The 21808-nt window shown below is 40.0% G+C and overlaps 1 protein-coding gene across 1 annotated transcript in view; it reads right to left on the bottom strand.

Annotated features, from left to right (window-relative positions):
- ADAM22 (ADAM metallopeptidase domain 22) overlaps nt 1–21808 on the bottom strand; it is a 124309-nt gene that overhangs the window by 41314 nt on the left and 61187 nt on the right. Inside the window, exons 5-9 of the mRNA XM_061996254.1 lie at nt 14317–14399; nt 9133–9196; nt 8597–8666; nt 3843–3913; nt 2499–2573 (exon numbers count right to left, since the gene is read on the bottom strand). Of these exons, the coding sequence (XP_061852238.1) occupies nt 2499–2573; nt 3843–3913; nt 8597–8666; nt 9133–9196; nt 14317–14399 (363 nt within the window). The remainder of the gene's footprint in view (nt 1–2498; nt 2574–3842; nt 3914–8596; nt 8667–9132; nt 9197–14316; nt 14400–21808) is intronic.

Raw genomic sequence — 21808 nt, 5'->3', positions numbered from 1 at the left:
ACATCAAGAGTAAAACCCCTGTGCATGGTTTGGTTGCCTGTGATGAATGGGATGTTCATAAGCAACAGTAGAATACTGCTGAGAAATGCACAAGGGTAATACACTTGCTAATACACTTTACAACAGCTACTGTGAAGATCTATTAATTCCTGTTGAAAATAAGATCTCTACTGAAAAATGGAACAGGAACATATTGTTACTCTCTTCATTATCTCTATTATTTGCAAACTTTAACTTAGTTCCAAATGCCAATACAAAAACTAACACAATTGCCATTGCAGAGCCTCCTTTACAAGTGTTATCCCCAAGAGTGCCTGCATCTGTGGTTTAATCTATCCAACTCACAATTTTTCTTTCAGTTATCTCTCTTAATGCTGTCTTCTGGACTTCTTGTGCAATTTCACACTCTCATAATGCCACAGCAACTGCTTCAGTAACAGTGGTGTTACAGTTTGGTCGCTGAACATCAGTTCAGCGACCAAACTGTAACAGCACTGTTACTGAAGTCTGTAATTCACTGCTATAAAGATGACACTCAAGATAGCTGTCAAGGTGCTCCCACTTATAAGTGGTTTTTATGGGTAAGTCACAAGTATCTTAGAAGAATTTAGGACAAAAAGGTCAAGATTTTCAGGAATGTTTAACCATCTTGTGCCCCATGATTATGGAGCAAAAGTTGTCCATGTTTTCTGGAAGTTAGCATCTTTTAGCAGGCAAGAAGTGCCCAGTCACTAGGGGATGGGAAAGGCACATTTTCAGGCAGGAATGGGGTAAAAAAACCACCAAAAATTAAGTAGTTGCACTTACAAAAAATACAGGACAGGTCTGTGAAGTTAAAAATGGTAGAAAAGATTAAATGCAAAAGCTACAAAACAAATGGAAAATGAAGAACAAGAGTGGAGGAAAATAAGTGTACTGCACAAGTCTCTGTGTGCAGTGAAAGCCTCAGACTTTGGGATGCACAGAGACACTGAAGATCTAGGGAAATGTGCCCCATTTCAACGCTTTGGGTTTAAAAAGCTTTGTTGCCCAACTGGAAGCAAAGGGTAGACAAGAGGCTGCAAGGGCAGACAGGATGGCACCACACCCCTGGAAGCAGTGAGCAGCCCAGGGGAGTTGGTGGGAGGCAACCAGACCATAGCAAGCGTCACTGGGTCTTTGCTCCTGCTGGGAGCAGCTGGGGAGGGTGAAGGGTGAAACCAGCTGTGGCTCTGCAGGATGCTCCACACTGAGTGCACTTGGAGTGCTGCATCCACTCCACACACAGAGTAATGCAGATAAACCCTGTGTTAGCCCAGACCCAGGGCAAAGGCAGGAGCCCAGAGCATAGGATCCTTCCATCTTCCAGGAAGAAATTATTTGGCTTCTTTGACCATGGACGTTCACTGGTATTTGCTTCAGAGAATAAACCCCTAATAGGATTGATTCTTGCAGTAGCTATAATGAATCAAAATTAGGAAACATTGCTCTGTGGGGGGAACCAGCCCAGACAGGTATGGTCCCAAGGGCAAAATTCTAGCTTCAGGTCTTTGAGGTGAAACACAATGACACCAATTTAGGGAATTCTGCATCTGGTATTGTCCAGCTTTACCATCCAAGTACAAGTACACCATCCAAGGACAGTGCTACACTCCTTGTACATGCAGATGTCTGTTTTTTGCCACTTTCTGTATTGCTTGATAGAAGATGCACATCACAGATAGGGTTGATGCAATATACAGCTGTATTTTGATCTTAAAGCCATGAAATCAACCAATGTCACCAGTTGAAGGCCACCACTAGTCTCTGAACTTTATCCAGTTGCTTCAAGATCAAATCCTGTTGTTTTTGTTTGAGACCACCACATCATGCAGAAATACACTGCCTGGATTTGAAGACTGCAAGTGATGGAGAAATCACCATTTCCTTTGATGTTCCCTTTTGTTAATTATTAATCACCTTCACTGACATAAACTGGTGCCTTTTCCCACTCCAATGAGCCTGGTTTTAGCTCAATACACTAATCTTTACAATGCCTTTTTCCACTGTATTGAAGAGCCTGTTTATGTTCTCCCAGAGAAAGTATACAAGCTTGCAAAATTATCATCTCAATATTGATTTAGACATATCAAGACCATCTAGTCACTCTTAGCCTCCCAATTGTCAACAGCTGCTGCACAACTGAATAACTGCATTATTGATCGTTTAGTGGCTATAACTAGGATCAGTGCTCAGGAAAACCAGAATGAAAATCATCTGCTAAAGTCACACTGACATTTGTTGCTTTATGACACAAAGATTTCATTTATGACCCTTCTTTCTGATACTCAGGTTGCATTTTTGGTGAAGTTACCTTGCCAAAATTCAGAAGCAACTTCATCAAAAGGTTAATGAGACCAGAAGCTCTTCTCATAAGGGCATACAGGATTTATTCTGGCCATATATTGTTCTTTATTGTTATCCTTTATGAAGCAATTAAGACAATTTGATGTTAAGATGTTGAAGTGTGTCAGTCTTACCATTAGATGATCATTTACAATCATTAACTCAATGTACTTTGTTTCCTTTTCGACTTTACGTGCAATCTGACGAACCTACGGAGAGAGTGTAACTGTAAGAGACTCCGTGGCTTCACAAACCACACTTCTCATGCATACATTTTTTTCTACTGTCTTAATTCTGGTCTCAGATATTCATGAAACTTCTGGGGCATCATTTTAAAAAGCAAACTTAGCTGCATCACTTCTAAAAAGTTCTTTCAGCTCCACCACATTTGTACAACCTTCAACAATGAAACCAAGTTTTTCAACCTGTTAAATCCCACTGTTTTGGAAGAAAGGGAATCCTCAGTGGGGCCTGTATCTCATGGCTGTGTCAGCTATAAACTCTTTTTTATCCCCATAAAGGATCCCTCCTGCACTCTTTATGAAGGATCTCTATAACAATTCTCTTATTGATCTGCACACTGCTCGATTCAAAGAGTGGATGCAATACTCAGCTCTGTGTTATGCTTACTTTGCATCCTGGAACATTTACAACTGGGCTGCTTCACGGTGACTTTTTTTCCCTGGGCTTTCCAGGAGACTTATTATATTGTTATGATTTAAAAATGCAGAGTAATAGCTAGTTTATAGACCAGTAACAAGTAAAGTACCTGATATAAAGTAAGACTGTCAAGAATGACTGCTGGAAATTCTCCAGTGTCTTTCTCACTTCTCTTTTGCCTCTGACAGGCTTGCATTAGTTAAAGCCATCTTCCCCTCCCACTGTTATCAGTATTTCATTTTGCCTGCACTGTTCAGTCCCCCTGACCCACCTCTGCTTTGACCCACACCATCATTTGAGCTCCATTCCTAAATTACAAAGAATTGCTGCTATCTTTCCAGGGTACAGGGTACACCTGCACTTAAGTGGCTCCCCCACTTCCATAAACAGAGAATGAATGCTCACTTTTGAGTATTTATTTCAAATCAAAGTCAAGTGAGATGAAGGAGCTACTTGTCAACATTACAACATTAACAAATGTTTAATGTTTCATTAATTGGGAGTTTCTGATAAAACTCCACACTCAAAATAAGAGCAAATATTTTAGCTACTTTTCATTTATAATTTAGCAGTGCTATAACTCTTCAGGTTATATCTTGTAACTCTTGAGGTTATATCTTGTAACTCTTGAGGTAGGCAACGTACAAGAGAACCCAACAATATTTTGTCAACACCAAAGACCTCTTTTTACAATAGCTGCATTGATATAGAGACCTCCTGCCAAACCAGCAGCAGGACTCCATCTGCACAAATGAATCCAGCAGACAGAAAACAAAGTGGATGGCATATAACTTATAAACAAGCATATTGGCACATACCTGTCTTTTACTTCTTTTGTGTCTTGGCTTTACAACGAACTTTGGTGACGTCGTATTCATTTGCCAGAACTCTAAGCAGAAAGCACAGGCCAATAGATTGAACATTTAACAAGAATAATAGCCCAACAATTAGTAAGCCTGATGCTGCATGACAGTAGCATGGCATTCTTCTGTATAACAACTCTTTTACTCTAAACAACTCTTATAACTAAACTCTAGTTTCCAACTAGAAACGAGGCAACGTTACAGGGTTGTTATTAAAAACTCTACTAGTAATCTGGGTCTGCTGAAACAGATGATCAGTGGGTGTCAAACAGCAGATGTTCCTTGTCAAACTTCACCAACACTGGGAATGGAATATTATTAGCACAGCACTTCCATGGAGTGAGTCACATTTTTGGGGGATTCAGCAGACAACCATACAGCTCTCACAATAGCTACCTAAATTAATGAGAAGAGCATGGAAGGTAGAATTAGTGCTTTAAGATGATTACATATGATTACAGGAGAAACCTTTTGAGGTTTTGGCAATGCTCACTATCAATACAATATTTCCCCCTGCTAATCCTCCCTCTGTGTCTTTTGATTTCTTAAACTTCTAATCACAAGCACCAAGTGGTTTCTTCTTTCATCAAATCTCTTTCACCAAATCTATTACTAGCTGCTCATGGAAAGGAACACATTATAAACCAAGCAGAGGGCAATACTTGCTCTCATCCTTTTAAATATTCAATATTTCCATCTTTTAGTTCCATAGTCCTTGCCTCACTTTTCCCTTTACAACAGAAATCTCTTTCCTTATCTTGTATAAATACATTTACCATTCACATAACCCCAAGAAGATTTTTCTTTTGAGGCATTTGAATTCAATGTTTGCACTTGCATATTTTGTAATAAGTCTTTTTCCCTTAAATATTTTGTCTTTTCTGCTTTCTGCAGCTTTGGACATCTTTTTAGTCTTCAGAAACTGAAAGCTACTTTCAGTATTTCAGGGTGATTTTACTGCAGAGCACACAGGAGCTGTGTGAATTGTGGAACTTGCAGCTCACATACATTTGTACACCAGTTTTGGTTGTGTGATAAAGTTCAGTTTCACTGGTGGAGTTTCTCAGAGCTCCACCTCTCACTTGCTATACATTAACTGTGCAATTTCTGCATAGGGTTCAAACAAGATTAAAAACAATGCTCATAGTAATTTGATGGCAGAGTCATATCAGCAAAGCTGTACAACAGGAAGCTGAATTGCCCATCTGACAAATATTATCAGGAATAAGTCCTAAACTTAAGCAGGAGTGGCCAGTTACTGATAAGACAAACCAGTATTGCCTATGTTCTAGTGCAAAACAACTGTCTCTCAACCTGTCATTTTAGGTTTTACAGCATGATTAATGAAAGTGGTAAAAACATAGCTTTTCAATCAATAAAATAATAATTCACAGTATGCATATAAGGGTCTCAGATAACTTCACCAGCAAATGTGATCATTTTACCCACCATCAGAAGTCAGTCATCTGCAGAGCAGAACGATGCAGCCATTAACATTAACACATCAGCACACATTAACACTGCACTATAATTCACAAGCTGGATGAAGTCAGGCAGGGCACATTTCTAGCCAGAGGAATATGGAATATTTCCAGCACAGGTATATGACCAGCAAACTCATGGGAAACGCAGATGGGAGCATATGAGCGTGAAAAAGTGTAACAAAGACTCACAGAACAATTTAGGTTGGAAAGGACCTTGAGCAGCATCAATTCCAACCATAAACTTTAAACTGATGTCCCACTAAACCATGTCCCTAGGTGCCACATCCACACATCTTTCAAATGACCTCAAAAGGACATTACTTGAAAAGCAACAACTTTAATAACATAGTGTGGTCTAAGGTCATGCCACAGCTCAGTGTGTCTCAATACAGACTGTGAGAAACAAAAATGATGAAGTCAAATGCTCTGCCAGTGTGTGCTTTTACTATCACTGATATTGAGCAAGCCCTATTACTTATTTTTTTCCCCTAGCATCAATGTTGAAGCTGATGATACATCCAGTTTATTCCTAATGCAGTACTGAGTGGAAATCTTAGCTTACATACAGACTCCTTTAAAGGTAAGAGGAAAACCTTGACATCAACAAAGTTCTCCTCAGGCTAGAGAATAAGGTAATAAGGAATAGAAGGTAATAAGGAATAGAAGGTAATAAGGAATAGAAGGTAATAAGGAATAGAAGGTAATAAGGAATAGAAGGTTAATAAGGAATAGAAGGTTAATAAGGAATAGAAGGTTAATAAGGAATAGAAGGTTAATAAGGAATAGAAGGTTAATAAGGAATAGAAGGTAATAAGGAATAGAAGAAACTCTGATGACACAACCTAACACAGTGCTGGCTAATAATAATGATGATGATTCTGGTGTGCTACTTAAAGAACACAGTCAACAAACAATCACAATAATACTATTGGCAATTAATTGCAGACATTGTATAAAGGAATAAACAAAAATCAAGACAACAGTCAACACTCTCAAGGCTGTGAGGAAAGAGGTAGTGCCAAGCAGACACACTGGCAGGGCAGCATGTGTGAGGAGCAAAAGAGAAGGTGGGACACGGTGTGCAGTGGCTTGGGGAAGGAACAACAGAGCCCCTGTGGGCACAGGGAAAAGGGTGGTGAAGGAGAAGGTACTGAGGACTGCTCTCATCCTCTGGAGCTGTGCCTGTGCATGGAGGAGGACTTAAAAGACAGAGATAAATTGAACAATCAGAGAAGAAGAAAAATGGTGGGTTTCCTAATGAGAATATCATCTATTACATCTACTAGAACTTTCACTTTGAACCTCAGAAACACTTTTCCAAACAGCTTTACAAAAACAAATGTGGGCATGTGAGGGAACAGACTGTAAGCTAACATTTCATTCTCCATACATGTGCTATTTAATGTATAGAAGATTATCTTAGACCTCTTATCCACATTACAGATATTTGTATGATGAAGACTACTAGCACTCTACAATTAAATCTCCTTTTCAACCTCTTCTACAATCTGGGGACTCTAATGCAATCTACTGGCAACATCTTCCATCATGTCACACGCTGGGCTTTGTACAGCAAAAGTAGTAACTATTGATTTGTTAGCTACAGTAAAATCACAACTGTAAAAGCACATCTGAACGTGGAAAAAACCCTGAAGCCCTATTTTGTCCCTTTTTTTTTCTGAATCAAGAAAGCTTTGGTATATTCCAACACCTTGAAAACATATAATTTCATTATTAGGAAATCTGATGACAGCTGATAGCTATCTACCAAGTATCAGCTTTAGCAGTCTCCTACTTTAACAACCTGAGACAGAGACTTTATTTTAAACTCAGCAGTGGCTAATGAGTTTATATTTCCAACCTTCCAAATTGCACATCCTCAAGAAAGTGCAATAGAAGATGTACTTTATTATTTGCCTTAAAGTCAATAAATTGTCTTCATTATACTACCATCTCCACAAGTGCATGGGAGTAAGCATGGTATGAGTCTACAGTGCACATACATAGGAAGCTTCATGATACAGATGTCAACATTTTGCACTGCATGAGCCTTGTGTGCTGCTCCTCCATCCCAACACCTCCTCCACCTCGCCTGGGCAATCGTCAGCAGAGGACATGAGGCATCAAGTCTTTTGTTCAGACTCAGAAAGATTCCTTCTTCAGAACTGAAATCAAGCTGGGTGACCCAATTGTAGCAATTTCCCTTGGTTTTTCTCATTAGCTCTCTGAATGATTTTACTTTCCTTAACGACTAGCAAACCTGCACACACTGTACTCCAGGGAAGGACCCATCCATGTGCAGTGCCCAGCCCTGTAAGATCCCAGATTCAGCTGTTACTGTGGGACAAATAGTTTTTAACATGATCACTGGACATCTGTAACTCTCCTGAAGAAATCAGCCTAGAGGTAATTTCTACCAAAATGGCAGTGTCTACAAAGGAGTTTAATTTATCTAGGATACCTTCTGCAGAGTAGGAAAATGCATCTGTAAAACTGACAAATCCTTGACACAATGGGGATATGCCACAAATACTGCAATTTGAGCTTCAATTAACGAGCCAGCTTCTCAGATGAAAACTCATTTTTCTAAAGACCTCTTCTCCCTCCTCACACAATACAAACTTTGGGGGGATTCATCACTGCAAGCACTTGAAACCACTTCTGCATTCCAATTCATTTGTACCGAAAGGCACGACGTGCACTACAGCCAGTGCTGTGATAGATGCTGAACAGACTGCAGATGAGAGAGTCACTGAACAGCAACGATATCTGGCAAGTTCTTGTCTCTCAGGTTTATGCTCACACCATGGTATTCACACTGTATCTCAAAACAGGGAAAATCCATGAAGTGTTACCAACCACTGGCAACGTGGGGTTTACTTTCATCATCTTTAGGCTACCTCAGTCCTTTCCTTTCTACAACCACAAGCATACAATGCAGTCCATAGACTGCATGACTTGTTATGAGAAACATACATCAGAATATGAAGGTCCAGGAGAGGTTTGACTCATTACATTCAGGTGGTTTTAAGCACTTCAGGTTCTTTACCAATGCTTTCAGTGTTTCAGATTTCTTTATCCCAGTGCTTTTTTTATTTCATTAGGAATAATGGCAGATATGCAAATAAACAATATACTGTCAGAATATTTTGTATCAAATGCAATAATGAAATTTGGCCTTAGGCTAAAACAAGCCAGGAAGTCATGGATCTTAAACAATCATACCAGATGGCAGGTCATCCGAAGGAAACTCAAACAACTTGGACTTGTAAACAGAGTGGGAATGGAAGTCATCCTGAAACGGTAAATAATTGCATGTATTAAACTTGGATATACTAATCCATTTCATGAGCATGAAATAGTTCCAAAGGTCTTTGTTATCCAACACATTACACTAGTGAATAAGCAAGTTGCAAGGCACTTTTACTCTACACTCTTCCCAGCTGTGATGTGATCAGTAATGCCTCAGTTATCTGAGTACATCAAGTATTTCAGTAAATAGAGACACTGTGCATGCTTAGAGAATCCAGAGTGGGAAGTGCCCAAGAAGGGAACAGGGCACTCACAGGCTGGTTCTGCTCTACATCCAAGTGTTACAGAGTACACAAATATATCAGTTTTTTGAGGTCTTTCATCTGTGACGATGTGAGTTTGGAATGAGGGGATAACCCTCTGGTCTCAGAGCCTTCTGCCTACTCTGTACCCATGAATGTCTGTATTCAACAAACACACACAGCAGGACTACTGTAAGTTCTACTTACATCTGAAGTGTAGTTTTCATCTGGCTCAATCAGGTATGTATGGTTCCCATCATAGAACATCCCACTGTCAAGAGCAGGAAACGTAAACAGTGATTTAACAAACAAATACTAGGAGGCAGGTTTAAGAAGTTCATCTATTTTCAATATTTTAATCTTTAGAAAAGGAAGCAGTTAAAATTATTTCAAGAACTGAGCATAATTCTGAGTCAATGCTTTGTTTCTTCACTTCAGAAAGACAGGTATTCTCTCCAGTGATGATATGGACTCCTCTTTCTTCCCCAAAACTTCTCTACAACACATATAAACACCACAAAAAATGTCTCATTTCAGTCAATGGAAAACCCAGTTTAGAGCCCTCAGTCCCATGCAAGAGGGATGTACCAGCAACACATAAATGAGACCTATCTTGGGGAACACATGTATTTGGATCACACATGTATGTGGATCCTGCACACAGCTTTCCCCCAAATAAAAACGTTACTGGATTGATCCTTAGGTTTTAATGGTTTTTAATAACTCTTTCCTCAGTAATTTCATATAGTACCATGTACAAAGGGTATAATTGGTATAATAGAGGACTGGTTTGGGCCTTTCAACAGTAATAATCATGACAGATGGTCCTTTCTTTTAAAATGCATTAGTTTCAGTTTCTATTTCTAGGAAACATGAATGGCTATATGTATTATCATATCAACGTGGGCATTACATGATGTACCTGATAAGGAGATATGAAACCCTATCAGACAGTCATCCAATGGCTTGTGGTAAAAAGAGAGAGGATGAGGCTTTCAGTCATACCCATGGTTTTAGTAAAGTACTCATGGTGTCTTCTTAACAGCATAAAATCTTCTCGACCACAGCAATTTGAAGGTCATTCATAATCAACATATTGCTACGTATCTCAGAAAAATCTGTCACTTTGCTTGCCTACACACAATCATCAATTTTCCACATTAAATTCCAGCACACAATTCAACTCTAGATGAAGAATAAACTAAACTGTTAAGGCTCTATTAATGCAAGAAGATAGCCTGTGACAGTAACACCAGATTTTTTTTGCATCACTACTCAAATGTACAGAAGAGATGGGCTCCATTCTTGCAAGAATATTTTCTATTCTTTGCATAAGTTTACTTATGCAAAGAGCACACTGAGGTTTAGTCTTTAACACAATGCAGGATGAACAAGTGTGGTTGAATGGCACCTTAAAAGAAAGTGTTGATAGAGGCATTACTCTGTAAGGACATTTCTCATATCATTACCATTCTGATTTTCAATCAAATCAGCTTTTTCTTCTCCCCTTTGTAATTTTACCTTCATTGCAGTGGTATACCTGTATGGCTGTGATTAGGCTGTATCAGCATGCCCCTTTCAAAGTGCCACTACTAAAGGCTTCAAGCTTGGCCATAAATATGAACTCTGAGTTCAAACTTGGCACACAGTACACAGCAGCAGCATGAAAGCAAGATTGTTTACTTGTTTAGATCACTCTTTAGCAAACTTTCAGGCACGAAGCCACTCCCATTGGAATTATAAACAACAAACCCAGATACTTCTTTCTTATGCAGACTTTTCTGTTTTAAATCAGCAACATTGATTTTAGTTCTGCAGTCAGTAAAATATTGCCATTCTTTTCCTGACTATTAAGCAGGAACATCTAAGCATCTATTAAGCTTGGAAACCATTACAGCTATTGATGAGCACACATCTCTTCATGTCATTCAATTGTGGGGTTAACCATGTAGCATTCACAGGAGAGGCTTGAGTTACTGACTGTAAAACATATATCAAAGTGTCATCATGAGTATAACTACAATTTAAAGGAGCTTTGCCTTTCAAATTTCCTTTAGAAATAAATACTGTCTATGTAGCTTGAGACAAATATTCTAGCACCTGCTGAAGTTTCTTTGCCCAGGAATAAGAAGAGATTTGGGAATCAGGTCTTAATCAGGCTAAACTTCCTTTCCCTCTAACTGCAGTTTCACTTAAGCATAGTCTGCAAGATGAAAAGCTATCAGCAAACAACTTGTGCAACTGTTGCATCCAGCAGCTCTGATCTCTGATCAAGTCACACAACAGTGATAAGACTTAGTCATAGCTGACCAGCAGATGTGACTTGCCCACTCAAAGCATTCATGACTCTTTTCTATCAGTAGCCCAGTGCTCTGGAAACAACTCACATGCTCACAGATGTGTTAGAAATAAAGCAATCACAAAACATGGGCCATTTCTCAAAGCCTGCATTTTTCTTACACATATTCTTCAAATAAACAAATCTGTAGTTGTGGAAATCTAGTTTGCAGCACTAACAGCAGTTTTTATATCCACCACCAGCAGGCAGCAAAATCACAGTACAACCCGGTGTCTCAGTGTAACTTATTTATATCCCAGCAACCAGTTGTGTTTGCATTCAAAGCTTATTGTCTTAACTCCTAAGAAACTGTGGTTAGTACATATCCCACAGAAAACAAGAAAATAATTCCAAACTAAATGGCTTGCTCAGAGTTAAGGTTGCAGGGATGTATTTCTCACTAGCAAAGTCATTAAGAGAAGGTATTAACAATTTTAAGTATTCTGTCAGTCAGTCATTCAATTGATTTAACTAATAAAAGGAAGGCTACAATATAGACATTGCCAACAGAAGGATTCAGTATTTATGATTTAAAAACCAACATTCTCTCACATGTATGAACAAACTTGCTGCTACTGGCCAAGATCTAGGGGTAATAATAACTAAGAGAGATTAGCATGAACTTTGGGAATGTGAAGCTTGTTATTCTATTAAGGGCATCTGTTCTATCTTATGCACTTTCTAAAACTCATGAAAGCAAAGCTCCTGCCCTGAAAACCTTATTAGAAGATAACTTCATTGAATCATAAAGGAAGAGACCTTTAAGCTCATGGAGTTCAGCCTCTGTCCCAGTCCTATCAACCACCAGCCCATTTCCCTCAGTGCAACATCCACCCAGCTCTTAAACACCTCCAGGGATGGTGACTCCAGCACCTCCCTGGGCAGCCCCTTCCAATGCCTGACAATCCTTACAGCAAATAAATTCCTCCTCACATCCAGCCTGAACCTCCCCTGGTGCAACTTGAGGCTGTTTCCTCTTGTTCTATTGCTTGTCACTGGGGAGAACAGACCCACCTCCACCTGGCTACAGCTTCCTTTCAGGTAGTTGTAGAGAGCAATAATGTCTACCCCTGAGCCTTCTTTTCTCCAGGCTAAACAGCCCCAGATCCCTCAGTCATTCCTCATATTAGACATGGACCAAGTCCTTTCCTAGCTTGGCAGCCCACCTCTGGATCCTCTCCAGCATCTCAATGTCCTTCTTCTAGAGAGGGGTCCAAAACTGGACACAGTATTTGAGGTGCTGCCTCCCCAAAGCTGAGTACAGGGGAATGATCACCTCCCTGCTCCTGCTGACAACACTATTCCTGATACAGGATGCCCTTGGCCTTCTTGGCCACCTGGGCACAGGGCTGGCTCATGTTCAGCCAGCTGTTAACTTTCCCCAGCTTCTCTTTTTCCAGAGGGATGCTACAAACTTTGGTTGGAGAATGGAGCTCTGATTGCTGGTGTGTGCTTCTAGTAATTACTTAGCATTAAAAATCAGCTGTGAAGGAGTTAGCTGTAGTGATGAAAATGCAGTGTCAGAGAATGTGAGTTTAACACAGCTGAAGAAATATTACTTTCTCATCCTGGATGCTGGAATTACCAGCCTGTTACAGTAAGTGTCGTATTGTATCTTGTGTGAAGGTTAACTCTGATGAAATTTATTGTACCAGAACAAGAGGGAAAATAAAGACAACTCTCAAGGGAGAGCTAAAGTATATGGGGAAAAAAATGTATCACATAACTATGTTAGAAAAGACCAATGTGAGTTAAAAACACAGCAACAGGAAGGTCAGTCTTAAGAACAAACCCATAGAAGGGCAGTAAAGGACGCATGCAGGCTTTCCTTCCTTTCTGCTTTTCCTCCTAGGAGTTAGCAGGGGCCAAGACCTAATGGATCACTGCTAATGGAAGCTATGAAGTGGTTCACCATGCATTAGAGTTTGCTATTATTTTTAGGCTCACTGTCCATACTGAAACTGGGCTCAGGTTTCTTGAGCTAATCAACTTTGATCCTAAAAAGGATAAGCACAGCTGTAAATTAGACAAGTGCAAGGCTGACAAGTTTTCTGCATGGATTCTCCCCCTTCCTAACAGAGGATGTACAAATACAAGAGGCACCACTTCAATATGTGTACTTATATGGCTGATAAAACTACAGAATAGCTTGAGATAGACACATGAGCTGAAGATTTCCATCAGCTAAGCCCTACTTTCTCAGAAAAAGGCAAAGCTCAGGTAATCTCCACACAGGCTCACTCTTGCTGCCATTGACATTTCAAGCTGATTTCAGTATGAAAAGCACCAAGATCCTGTAATCCCCATATTCAACAGACACTGAAGGTATTTGGTTGCTCTGAAAACCTGATGAGTGTCTTTGAGTAGTGCTATAAAAGGAGAGAGGTCCAAAAGCAATACAATCAACAGAGTTCCATGTAACCTTCTAATTACAGGCACTTTAATTATAACTAAACTGATGTACTTCAAAAAAATCACATTGCATAGTTTTACATCCTTTCTTTCAGATTTTCCAAGGTTTTACTATATCAAAGGCATCACCCCATGCACCAGCAATGAGCAATTCTGTGAAGAAAATGGATGGGACAAGAGAAACCCTAAACTGACACATTTTTGTAAAGAGAGTAGAAAAGAAAGACAAAACACACCATTATATGAACGAGAAAAGAACACAATTCCCAAATGGTTCATGTCAATATTGGCCATGGTTCTTATTGTTGTAGAATAGGATGTTTTCAGCTACTTTTACTCTTTTATCTCTATAATAAATTATTTTAAAGCAATATCTAGACACTGATAGATGTCCTCAGTTAAAAAGAAAAGAAAAAGGAGAAAAGAAACTTGTGTGCTTTAACAGTGAATAAAAAGAAGGCTTGTGCAATGTTCAAATTAATGTTACTTTTCATAAAGACTGTTAAGTATTCAAAAAAAAGACTGTTAAGGTCAAAAAACAGTAGGTAAATAACTAGCTCTTACTTTACTGTAAACAGTTTTACTTTGCTTAAAAGACTAATAATAAGCAAAAGCCAGTAAAAACAAAACAGGAGACTTACTGTAATCCATGGCACGTTGATAAGGCAACAAATGATAGGGGATTTCCTCGAATTTCTCCCTGATAATAGCAATGTTCTCCTCCCTGAAATTGGAAATTGAGGCTGTAAATGCACAGGACATCCCACAGGATCACATTCCATCCTGTCAAGCACTGCTTTTTCATAACCATATTGCCAACTGACTGACATAGCACCAAGAACTGACTGTCATGAGTGATCATCCATCTCCTTTTAGCCATGGTTCAGTACCCAAACAAACACCATTTCAACTCTGCACCGAATGGAGATATTTTCAGTGTGAAATCCTTGGCATCCTGAGGCAGATTTCAGAGACAAATGACTCCAGAAGGGCTCATCCTTCTTGACTCACTAGGAAAAGAGTTGGAAATCGAAGGTTTAAGCTCAACATCTGGTCTGCTCACGGCTACATCAAAGTGAACTCTGCTCTGAGGGCAAGGCAATTTCCTACTTCTGAGGAGAAAGGTATGCTTATCAAATCACACTAGTACTCCAAATCTAATAGAAACTTTATATATAGATATATAAAACCAGGCAGTAAAGGAATACAATAGCAAATTACTATTTGCCTCTTCTGCAAATAAAACATACACCTTTCAAATCAAATCCAGCAGCCTTTACTCAAGAAACCTCCTCCTCAGCTTCACAGGACTAATACAGACAGCTAAGCCCTACTGCACAAGCAGTGAACTTATTCACTCCTGCACAAGCTCAATATTTGCATGTAAAATTAGAAAACCAATTCCAACATCCCTTAAATTCTCAGTGCCCCTCCATCCTGCAGAGGAACTTACCTATCAGTGCCTTGCCAAACTCACTATATCACATCTTTGCATTACTGTTGGTTACAGGACTATGAAGAAGATTTTCAGTGTCTGTTTTTTAAATAGCAACACTTTACTATTTCTATTTCTTAAGAGCAAATGTATGGATCATCTACTTAGCCTTATGTACTCATCCATGTGAATATTTATGTCCACTGACTGCATGGAGGGAAAGCATCACAACTAGTGTTTCCTCAGAAGCCACTGGTCACTCACATGATGCATAACACAGACATTTCAGACATCTGACATTAAATGCTCTGGGATTTCATTTTTAAATAGGAAAAAGAATTAATCAAGATCAGGCAAAAGGCAAGAAAACACAAAGCATGCTGTAGGTTTGGATTTTCATCAGGAAATCCTGTTTTCTACAAGGCCTGCAGACTATTTTTGAAAGCAACTATGAAGTAAGGCTACCTCTGTTGTGAGGTGCTCTGCTCAAGGTAGTACAGGAGTTTGTCAGTGGGGCTGCTCACAGGAAAAGAGGCTTGATCTCAACCTGGTCACTGGAAATTGTGAGAAACACAACATAGACTACGAGTCTGACAAGATTTGATAGGCTTCTCTCTGCCAAGAGAACCTCTGTGGCATGTCTTCTGTTAAGGTGTTACCTTTTTTTTTCCTCCCCACAATTTCTTCTAATCTCATTGTTTCCTTTCTTCTATATACCACTCCTTCCTTTCACTTGCTGCAGTTGACAGCAGCCACCTCCACTGTCTATCCACCTTGACATCTTTTTCCCCACATATCTGGCACAGACACAGAACACCTTCACCACATTGACCTGTGCAGTGACATCACTCTACCCACCACGGACCTCTGCAGGAAAATGCTCCTGGTACCATGCAGTTCACATTTAACAGGCTCTGCTGATGTTTCTCTGGCTCACCTCCATGAGAAGCACTGGGGCTGACACTCCTTACCAGGCTACAGTGGGTTGTCTGGCAGAAGACATATAACTCATCACCCTTGGACCAGCATTTCTCAGGGACATCAAGCATTTGGGACTCAGAGTACAAGTGAAAGGGCCATAGTTTGAACTTCTGCTTTCAACTCACGTGTGTTTTACCCACCAACATCTTCAGTTCCATGCAGTGTTAGACAGATTAAAGCTTACTTTGTTGTTCCTGAAACCTTGGCTCATATTCTCTACTTTATTTTCCTTTTTTACACCTACTTATTTCCTATGTCTCACTCACTTTAATCTCTCCTCATCTGAGATTACTACTCTTTCATTCTGTAGGATGCATCCAACTACAAGGTCACAGTATTACTTAGGGCTTTCAAGTCTTTCCAGAAGATATGAATAAGAAGTAAACACACAGAGACTCCAGTAAGCCAGCAACAAAACTAATAATCAAACTATATGGATGAGCTAAAACCTTATGAGTAGTAAAATACTCTCTGAACAGAACTCTTGCAGTAGTACTCCTGTAAAAGATATAACTGGAGTATGCACATGAATATGAGAATACTACTGAAAAGACTATCAGCAGGGAGCTGTGCAAAGTTGGAGCTGTGGAAGGAATTTGGAGTAATTAGAGAACTTGGTTTGTTCTCAGAAAACATAGTTAATATGTATCAGAAGTAGAATCTCAAGCTCCATTGGTTTGCAAAACCATGTCTTTGTAACCAGGAGGAACATTTTTCCTTATTAAGAATTCAAGTCCGTGGTTCTAAAGTGTGTTTTGATCTTCTTAATGAGAGTCAAATAAATGTTCCATGACAGTACCTCCAAATTGATTTATTCCATACTAAATCCATGAAAAAAAAATGTAAGAAAAATAGCTCTAAGTTCTTGCCTGGGAAAAACACAACTCAGACACAGATTCTACTCTATATAATCAAAACAATTCAACTCTGTTATCTACTAAAGTTTGTGGTAGAAATATAACACTGATCTGCTCAGTCTCAGGAATAAATTCTTAGCTCTACAATACATCTATTTCTGGATGCTAACATCTGGGGGATGTTCTTTACACATGGACTTGATGTTCTTATCAACATAATGTTAAATCACCTCAAGTCAGTTAAGAAAACTTAAGAGGTTTAAATGAAAATAGCTTTTTTGGTTTATTCCAAGTATTTGATGCACTAGTGGGCTGTTGGTTTTCTTTGAAGAGAATTCCTTAGTGTAAGGAAACCCTACTGTCACTAATGAAGTTCTGAGGATTGTTATAACCTCAGCAAGGGAAAAAGAGGTGATGCAGTGAAACCAGATAGCACTAGCACTGGATGGCCCTGGGAAGAGTGAGTGCTCAGCACTCCTCAACAGTGTCCCAAGCAGATAAAACATGCCAGTAACATGTGGCATGAGGTGGGGTACAAATTGTATAGTGTACTTTTGGAAGACTCATTTTCAACAGATGACAAAAGGTATGAAGAAAGAAGCACTTAAAGCTACAAAGTCTGAGACTGGTTCTGTAGAGTCAGGACAACTAAAGGGACTCTACAGGTTCATGTTTTCTTTAAAACACATATAATTTGGACAAGAAATTAGTCACTGCCTCCATGTAGCACTGATACTGAAATCCTGTTGCTTTTGACATGTACAAATGCTGCTTTATAGCAGCTGCTGTAATAAAATACATTGTACTACAGGAAGAGTGGCAATACATGGGAGATCCAAGACTACCTAAAGACTAAACACAAACACCATATCTACCTTCTTTTCCTCTGCTCTTGGAAACACTTACTGAAGGACTGGGGTTGCCTCTCTTCTCTATTGATCCTAAGATCAATTAAAAGAAATGAATCATTATGATAGTGGTCAGTTTCTGACTTCATCTGGATGCTTAAGTTGGATAATTATGGCAAAACCCTGAAATAAGAGCATCTTGCCCCATGAACTGGCACAGCTCCTCACCAACCAGCATGTAACCCTTTTGGCCCGTGCCAGAGTTGCCCTGCAGCATGTCTGGGTAGGTAGTATGGCAAAAAGTTACTAAAAAATGGTAAGGCAGAGCTGTTAGCAATGCAAGTAAATCTGTCCCCATTTCTATCCTTTAGGATAAGTTTGTCCCAGCCCAGAGAGGCACCAGCTGCTGAGTAAACACAGAAGAGAGGAAAAGCACATTAACCAATATTCATAATGAGAGGAGAACTAAGCAAAAGAACAGCCATGACAATGAGTGATGGTGGTGGATCATTCTCATCTGCAGTCTCTGTGAAGAAAGCATCTGCTGACCATATACTGACAGTGTTTGTTATTCACCTTAGAGACACTATGACCTTCCCAGGGGAGAAAACGATAGCACATTCATTTGCTTCCAAACAACATCCGACAGCACATCTTCAAATCAGCAGTTTTCTGCAATTAGGAGAGGTGCTTGCCATTAAAAATCATGCTACACTCAGGCACTGACCCTGAAATTAATAACTTCCTTCGCTCAGCAGCTACATATTCCTACTGTAACACTCATTAATCCAAAGAAAAGGAGACTGCTGGTCTAGTTCAGATCCAAATAACACAGCTGCCCCTTTCCTTGCAGGAGAAAGCTCCCAAAAGGCCACCTAACAACCACACCACCATTCTGAGAAATGCTAGACAACAATTAGCTTTTGAAAGAGCTAGCTGTGGTGGGGTCACTAGTTTTAAACTGCTTTCTTAGTAATCATTCAGATCTACTTAAAAGTTATTGCTCCCTGTACAAGTGACCCAGTGATAACTAGGACTGCATAAGGAAGAGCAACAGGAAAAGAAAATGCTGACTTCTATGGCAGAAAATGATGTTATGGATGGGTCTTTATTTGTAAATAGAAAAGACAAAATGACACTTTGATCTGTGTAACTGCATCAAGGGAAAACCACTTTTAATTGATGCGTGCTTCAACCGAGGTGGCGGGGCCCAGCTGGCAAGGCTGTGCTGTCCTGCAGCAGAGCCCTGGGCTCAGCCCTTACACAGCTCAGAAACAACTCCAGGGACCCTGGCATCATCTCTTTGCACAGCAGGTCTCTGGACTGATGCACTGTAGACTCCTGAAAGCCAACTGTTTAGAACATGTGAACGGTGCCCTCCCTTTGTAGGAGAATAGCTATGACATGTACTCATACAGCTCGGAGATGACATGCTGCAGTGACAGGAGGTTATAACACTATTGCAGGCTCTGAAAGCAGAAATACGCATTCCAAAGCTAGCTTAAAGCATCACTGCTTGTAAGGCTTCTCCACAAAATGCCCATGTTTAAAGACTATTGGCAGCACTCTTCAAAAACACAGACACACGTGTATGTGACAGGATGCTGCACACGGGCAACTTGCTCCAACTGCCATCGGTGACTCATGGCAGGCGCCTTCAGCAGATGGCATGTTCTATCAGCCCAGCTTCCCAGTTCAGAGGCCAAGTGAGGCTCGTGTTTACTGCCCAGTGGCTATGAGAGAAGATGCTCTACAAATGTAGCTGCAGGGTGTGGACAGAGGGCTCATGCTAGTGCAAGACCATCTGGTCTGGGAGGTGCCTTGGCATCTGCTTGGGAAGCAGCCTCTTGCCTTGCCTTACCTTACCATTCGAGAAAATCATTTTAACTATCAGCCACTGGATAACAACGAGGCAGAGGAGAACAGGATTGATTATCTCTTCCTGCCTACTCTGTCATCTTTACATCAGCTCTTGTAGCAGTGCCTAGTGTCTCTGAGTCACAGAGTCACTGTCATTTCAATGACAGACATTTTGCCCTGTTCCTGCATGCCTGTACGTAGGAAAAAGGCAGCAAACATTTTAAAGGACTGTGTGAAAATTCTTTACTATCTACCCATACTAATCTGTCACATCAGTTCATCTATCCCAAGTCTGCAGCCAAGCTAGAAGCATGTGATGTACAAGATGACTATAAACACAACACAGAAAATGAGATGTTGTCATGCACCTACATGGATGCCAATCAGTCAGAAGAAGATACAATTCTGAGTAAAATGGAGAAAAATACTAATTGGGTCATTACCTCTGAATGACAGAAACTTACTTTTTAAGTGAGAATTCACGGAGCTTGAGACTGTGTCTGGAAACATTAACCTACTGTATATAACACAGAATCCACAGGGAACAACAGATGTGTCTACATAAGGCTATTTACAGAAGTCAAGATCAAGTAAGTAAAGATGTCAAGCTGAAGTCTTGCAGGGAAGTGCTCATTTGGAAGTACAGCAGCTTCAGTTTGCTTAGCTTAATTCCCCCCCAAAGGGCTTAATTTAAACCAAAATGATACTTTATTTTTTAAAGAAGAGCATCTACAAATGGATTTCATGTTCTTTAATGTTATAGCAGTAGTTAATTTCTCTTAGCTATACTCAGTCCTTGCACAGTCTCAGTTTACAGAATGCTTGGTTGATGCCACTCTCTGCCTATGTACATTGTATATTGCAGCTCATGGAAAATAACTCATGAGGTGCACAATCTGGCAGGATCCTTCTGCAAATTCAAGCATTGGACTGCAGCTTTCCCCCTGGGGCATGTGAAAAGTGCAGCAGAGAGTACTCAAGAGGTGATTCCTGACGGTCATAAAGTAATCCAGCTACTCACTTCACTCGATCCATCACTCCATCACTAGGGCCCACAGGGATGTATATTTTAAGCTCTTGATGGCTTCTATTTCCTGACAATTTTTTGTCCCTTTAGGACTAGCTAGTGGATGGTTTTCAGGTCACAAAGAAAAGGAAGATGAGAAAATTAAACCAGCAAGATCCTACCTGAGTCATGATCTCAGATTCATTCTACTGTAGTTGTTCAAAAACTTAGCCTTGGAAGGACTCCTAACACTGAAAGCTAAAACCTTTCTTTCCAAGCCATATGGTCATTCCCTGCTCCATTACTACACTCTGATCTTCTTCTTCTTCTAGTGGAACTTTAGATTTATGAAGTCCCATCCTACAGCAAAACTGCCTCTCAGTAATCCCTAAGTCAGAGAAGATGACATTTGTTCTACCCGATTTCATCCCATTTTTACGTTCTCCATTAGTCACAGATAGACAGTTATCCACCTGATCCTTCTGTTTCCCACATGCAATGTTTCCCAGCTTTGTACTGCTAGCAAACTTCATTAATATACAGGTGCTTTTTCTTTTTTAATCTAAGTCATTAATGACAGTATTTGATGAGAGCTGTCTGAACATCAACCATGCAGGAATCTCCTGTTCACCTGTGTCAGAGTCACAGACTCCCTGTCAGCTCTTCTTGGGCTAGTGTATTGCTAGCTCTATGGCCTAGACTTATTAATAATTTGCCATGAGGCAAGGAGAGCTCTGTTGAGTAAGAGAGAGGAGCTCTGACAACATTACAGGAACTCTTATTCAAAATCTTCTCTCAAACAAGCGACAGAGTGATTTTTCTGGTACTAAGAGCTTCTCTACTCTCCCTACACAGCCAAAAAAGCCCTGCCAGAAATAGGCATATATAATCCCTGCATTATTTATTGTTTGTTTCTTTTCAGTTTCTTTTCTCCTCCAGGGGCTCATCACCAGGTTGTGCAAACTCTGAGTACATGCACACACAGCTTACTACTAGCCCCAGGTTCCAGTCTCCTAGGACAGAACCTCCCTGTGCTTCTCTCCCACCAGCCAAAGTGGTGCTCCAGTTTTCAGGAAGAAAATGTAATCCCTTACAGGGAAAGCCTGTTTAGCATAAGGGTTTTTCTGGCAAGTTGAAACACCTCCC

This window comes from Colius striatus, chromosome 5 (assembly GCF_028858725.1).
Source record: "Colius striatus isolate bColStr4 chromosome 5, bColStr4.1.hap1, whole genome shotgun sequence".
In the NCBI taxonomy this organism is placed as follows: Eukaryota; Metazoa; Chordata; class Aves; order Coliiformes; family Coliidae; genus Colius; species Colius striatus.
The sequence above is the reverse complement of the archived record's forward strand: the minus strand, read 5'-3'. Positions and strand labels throughout refer to the sequence as shown.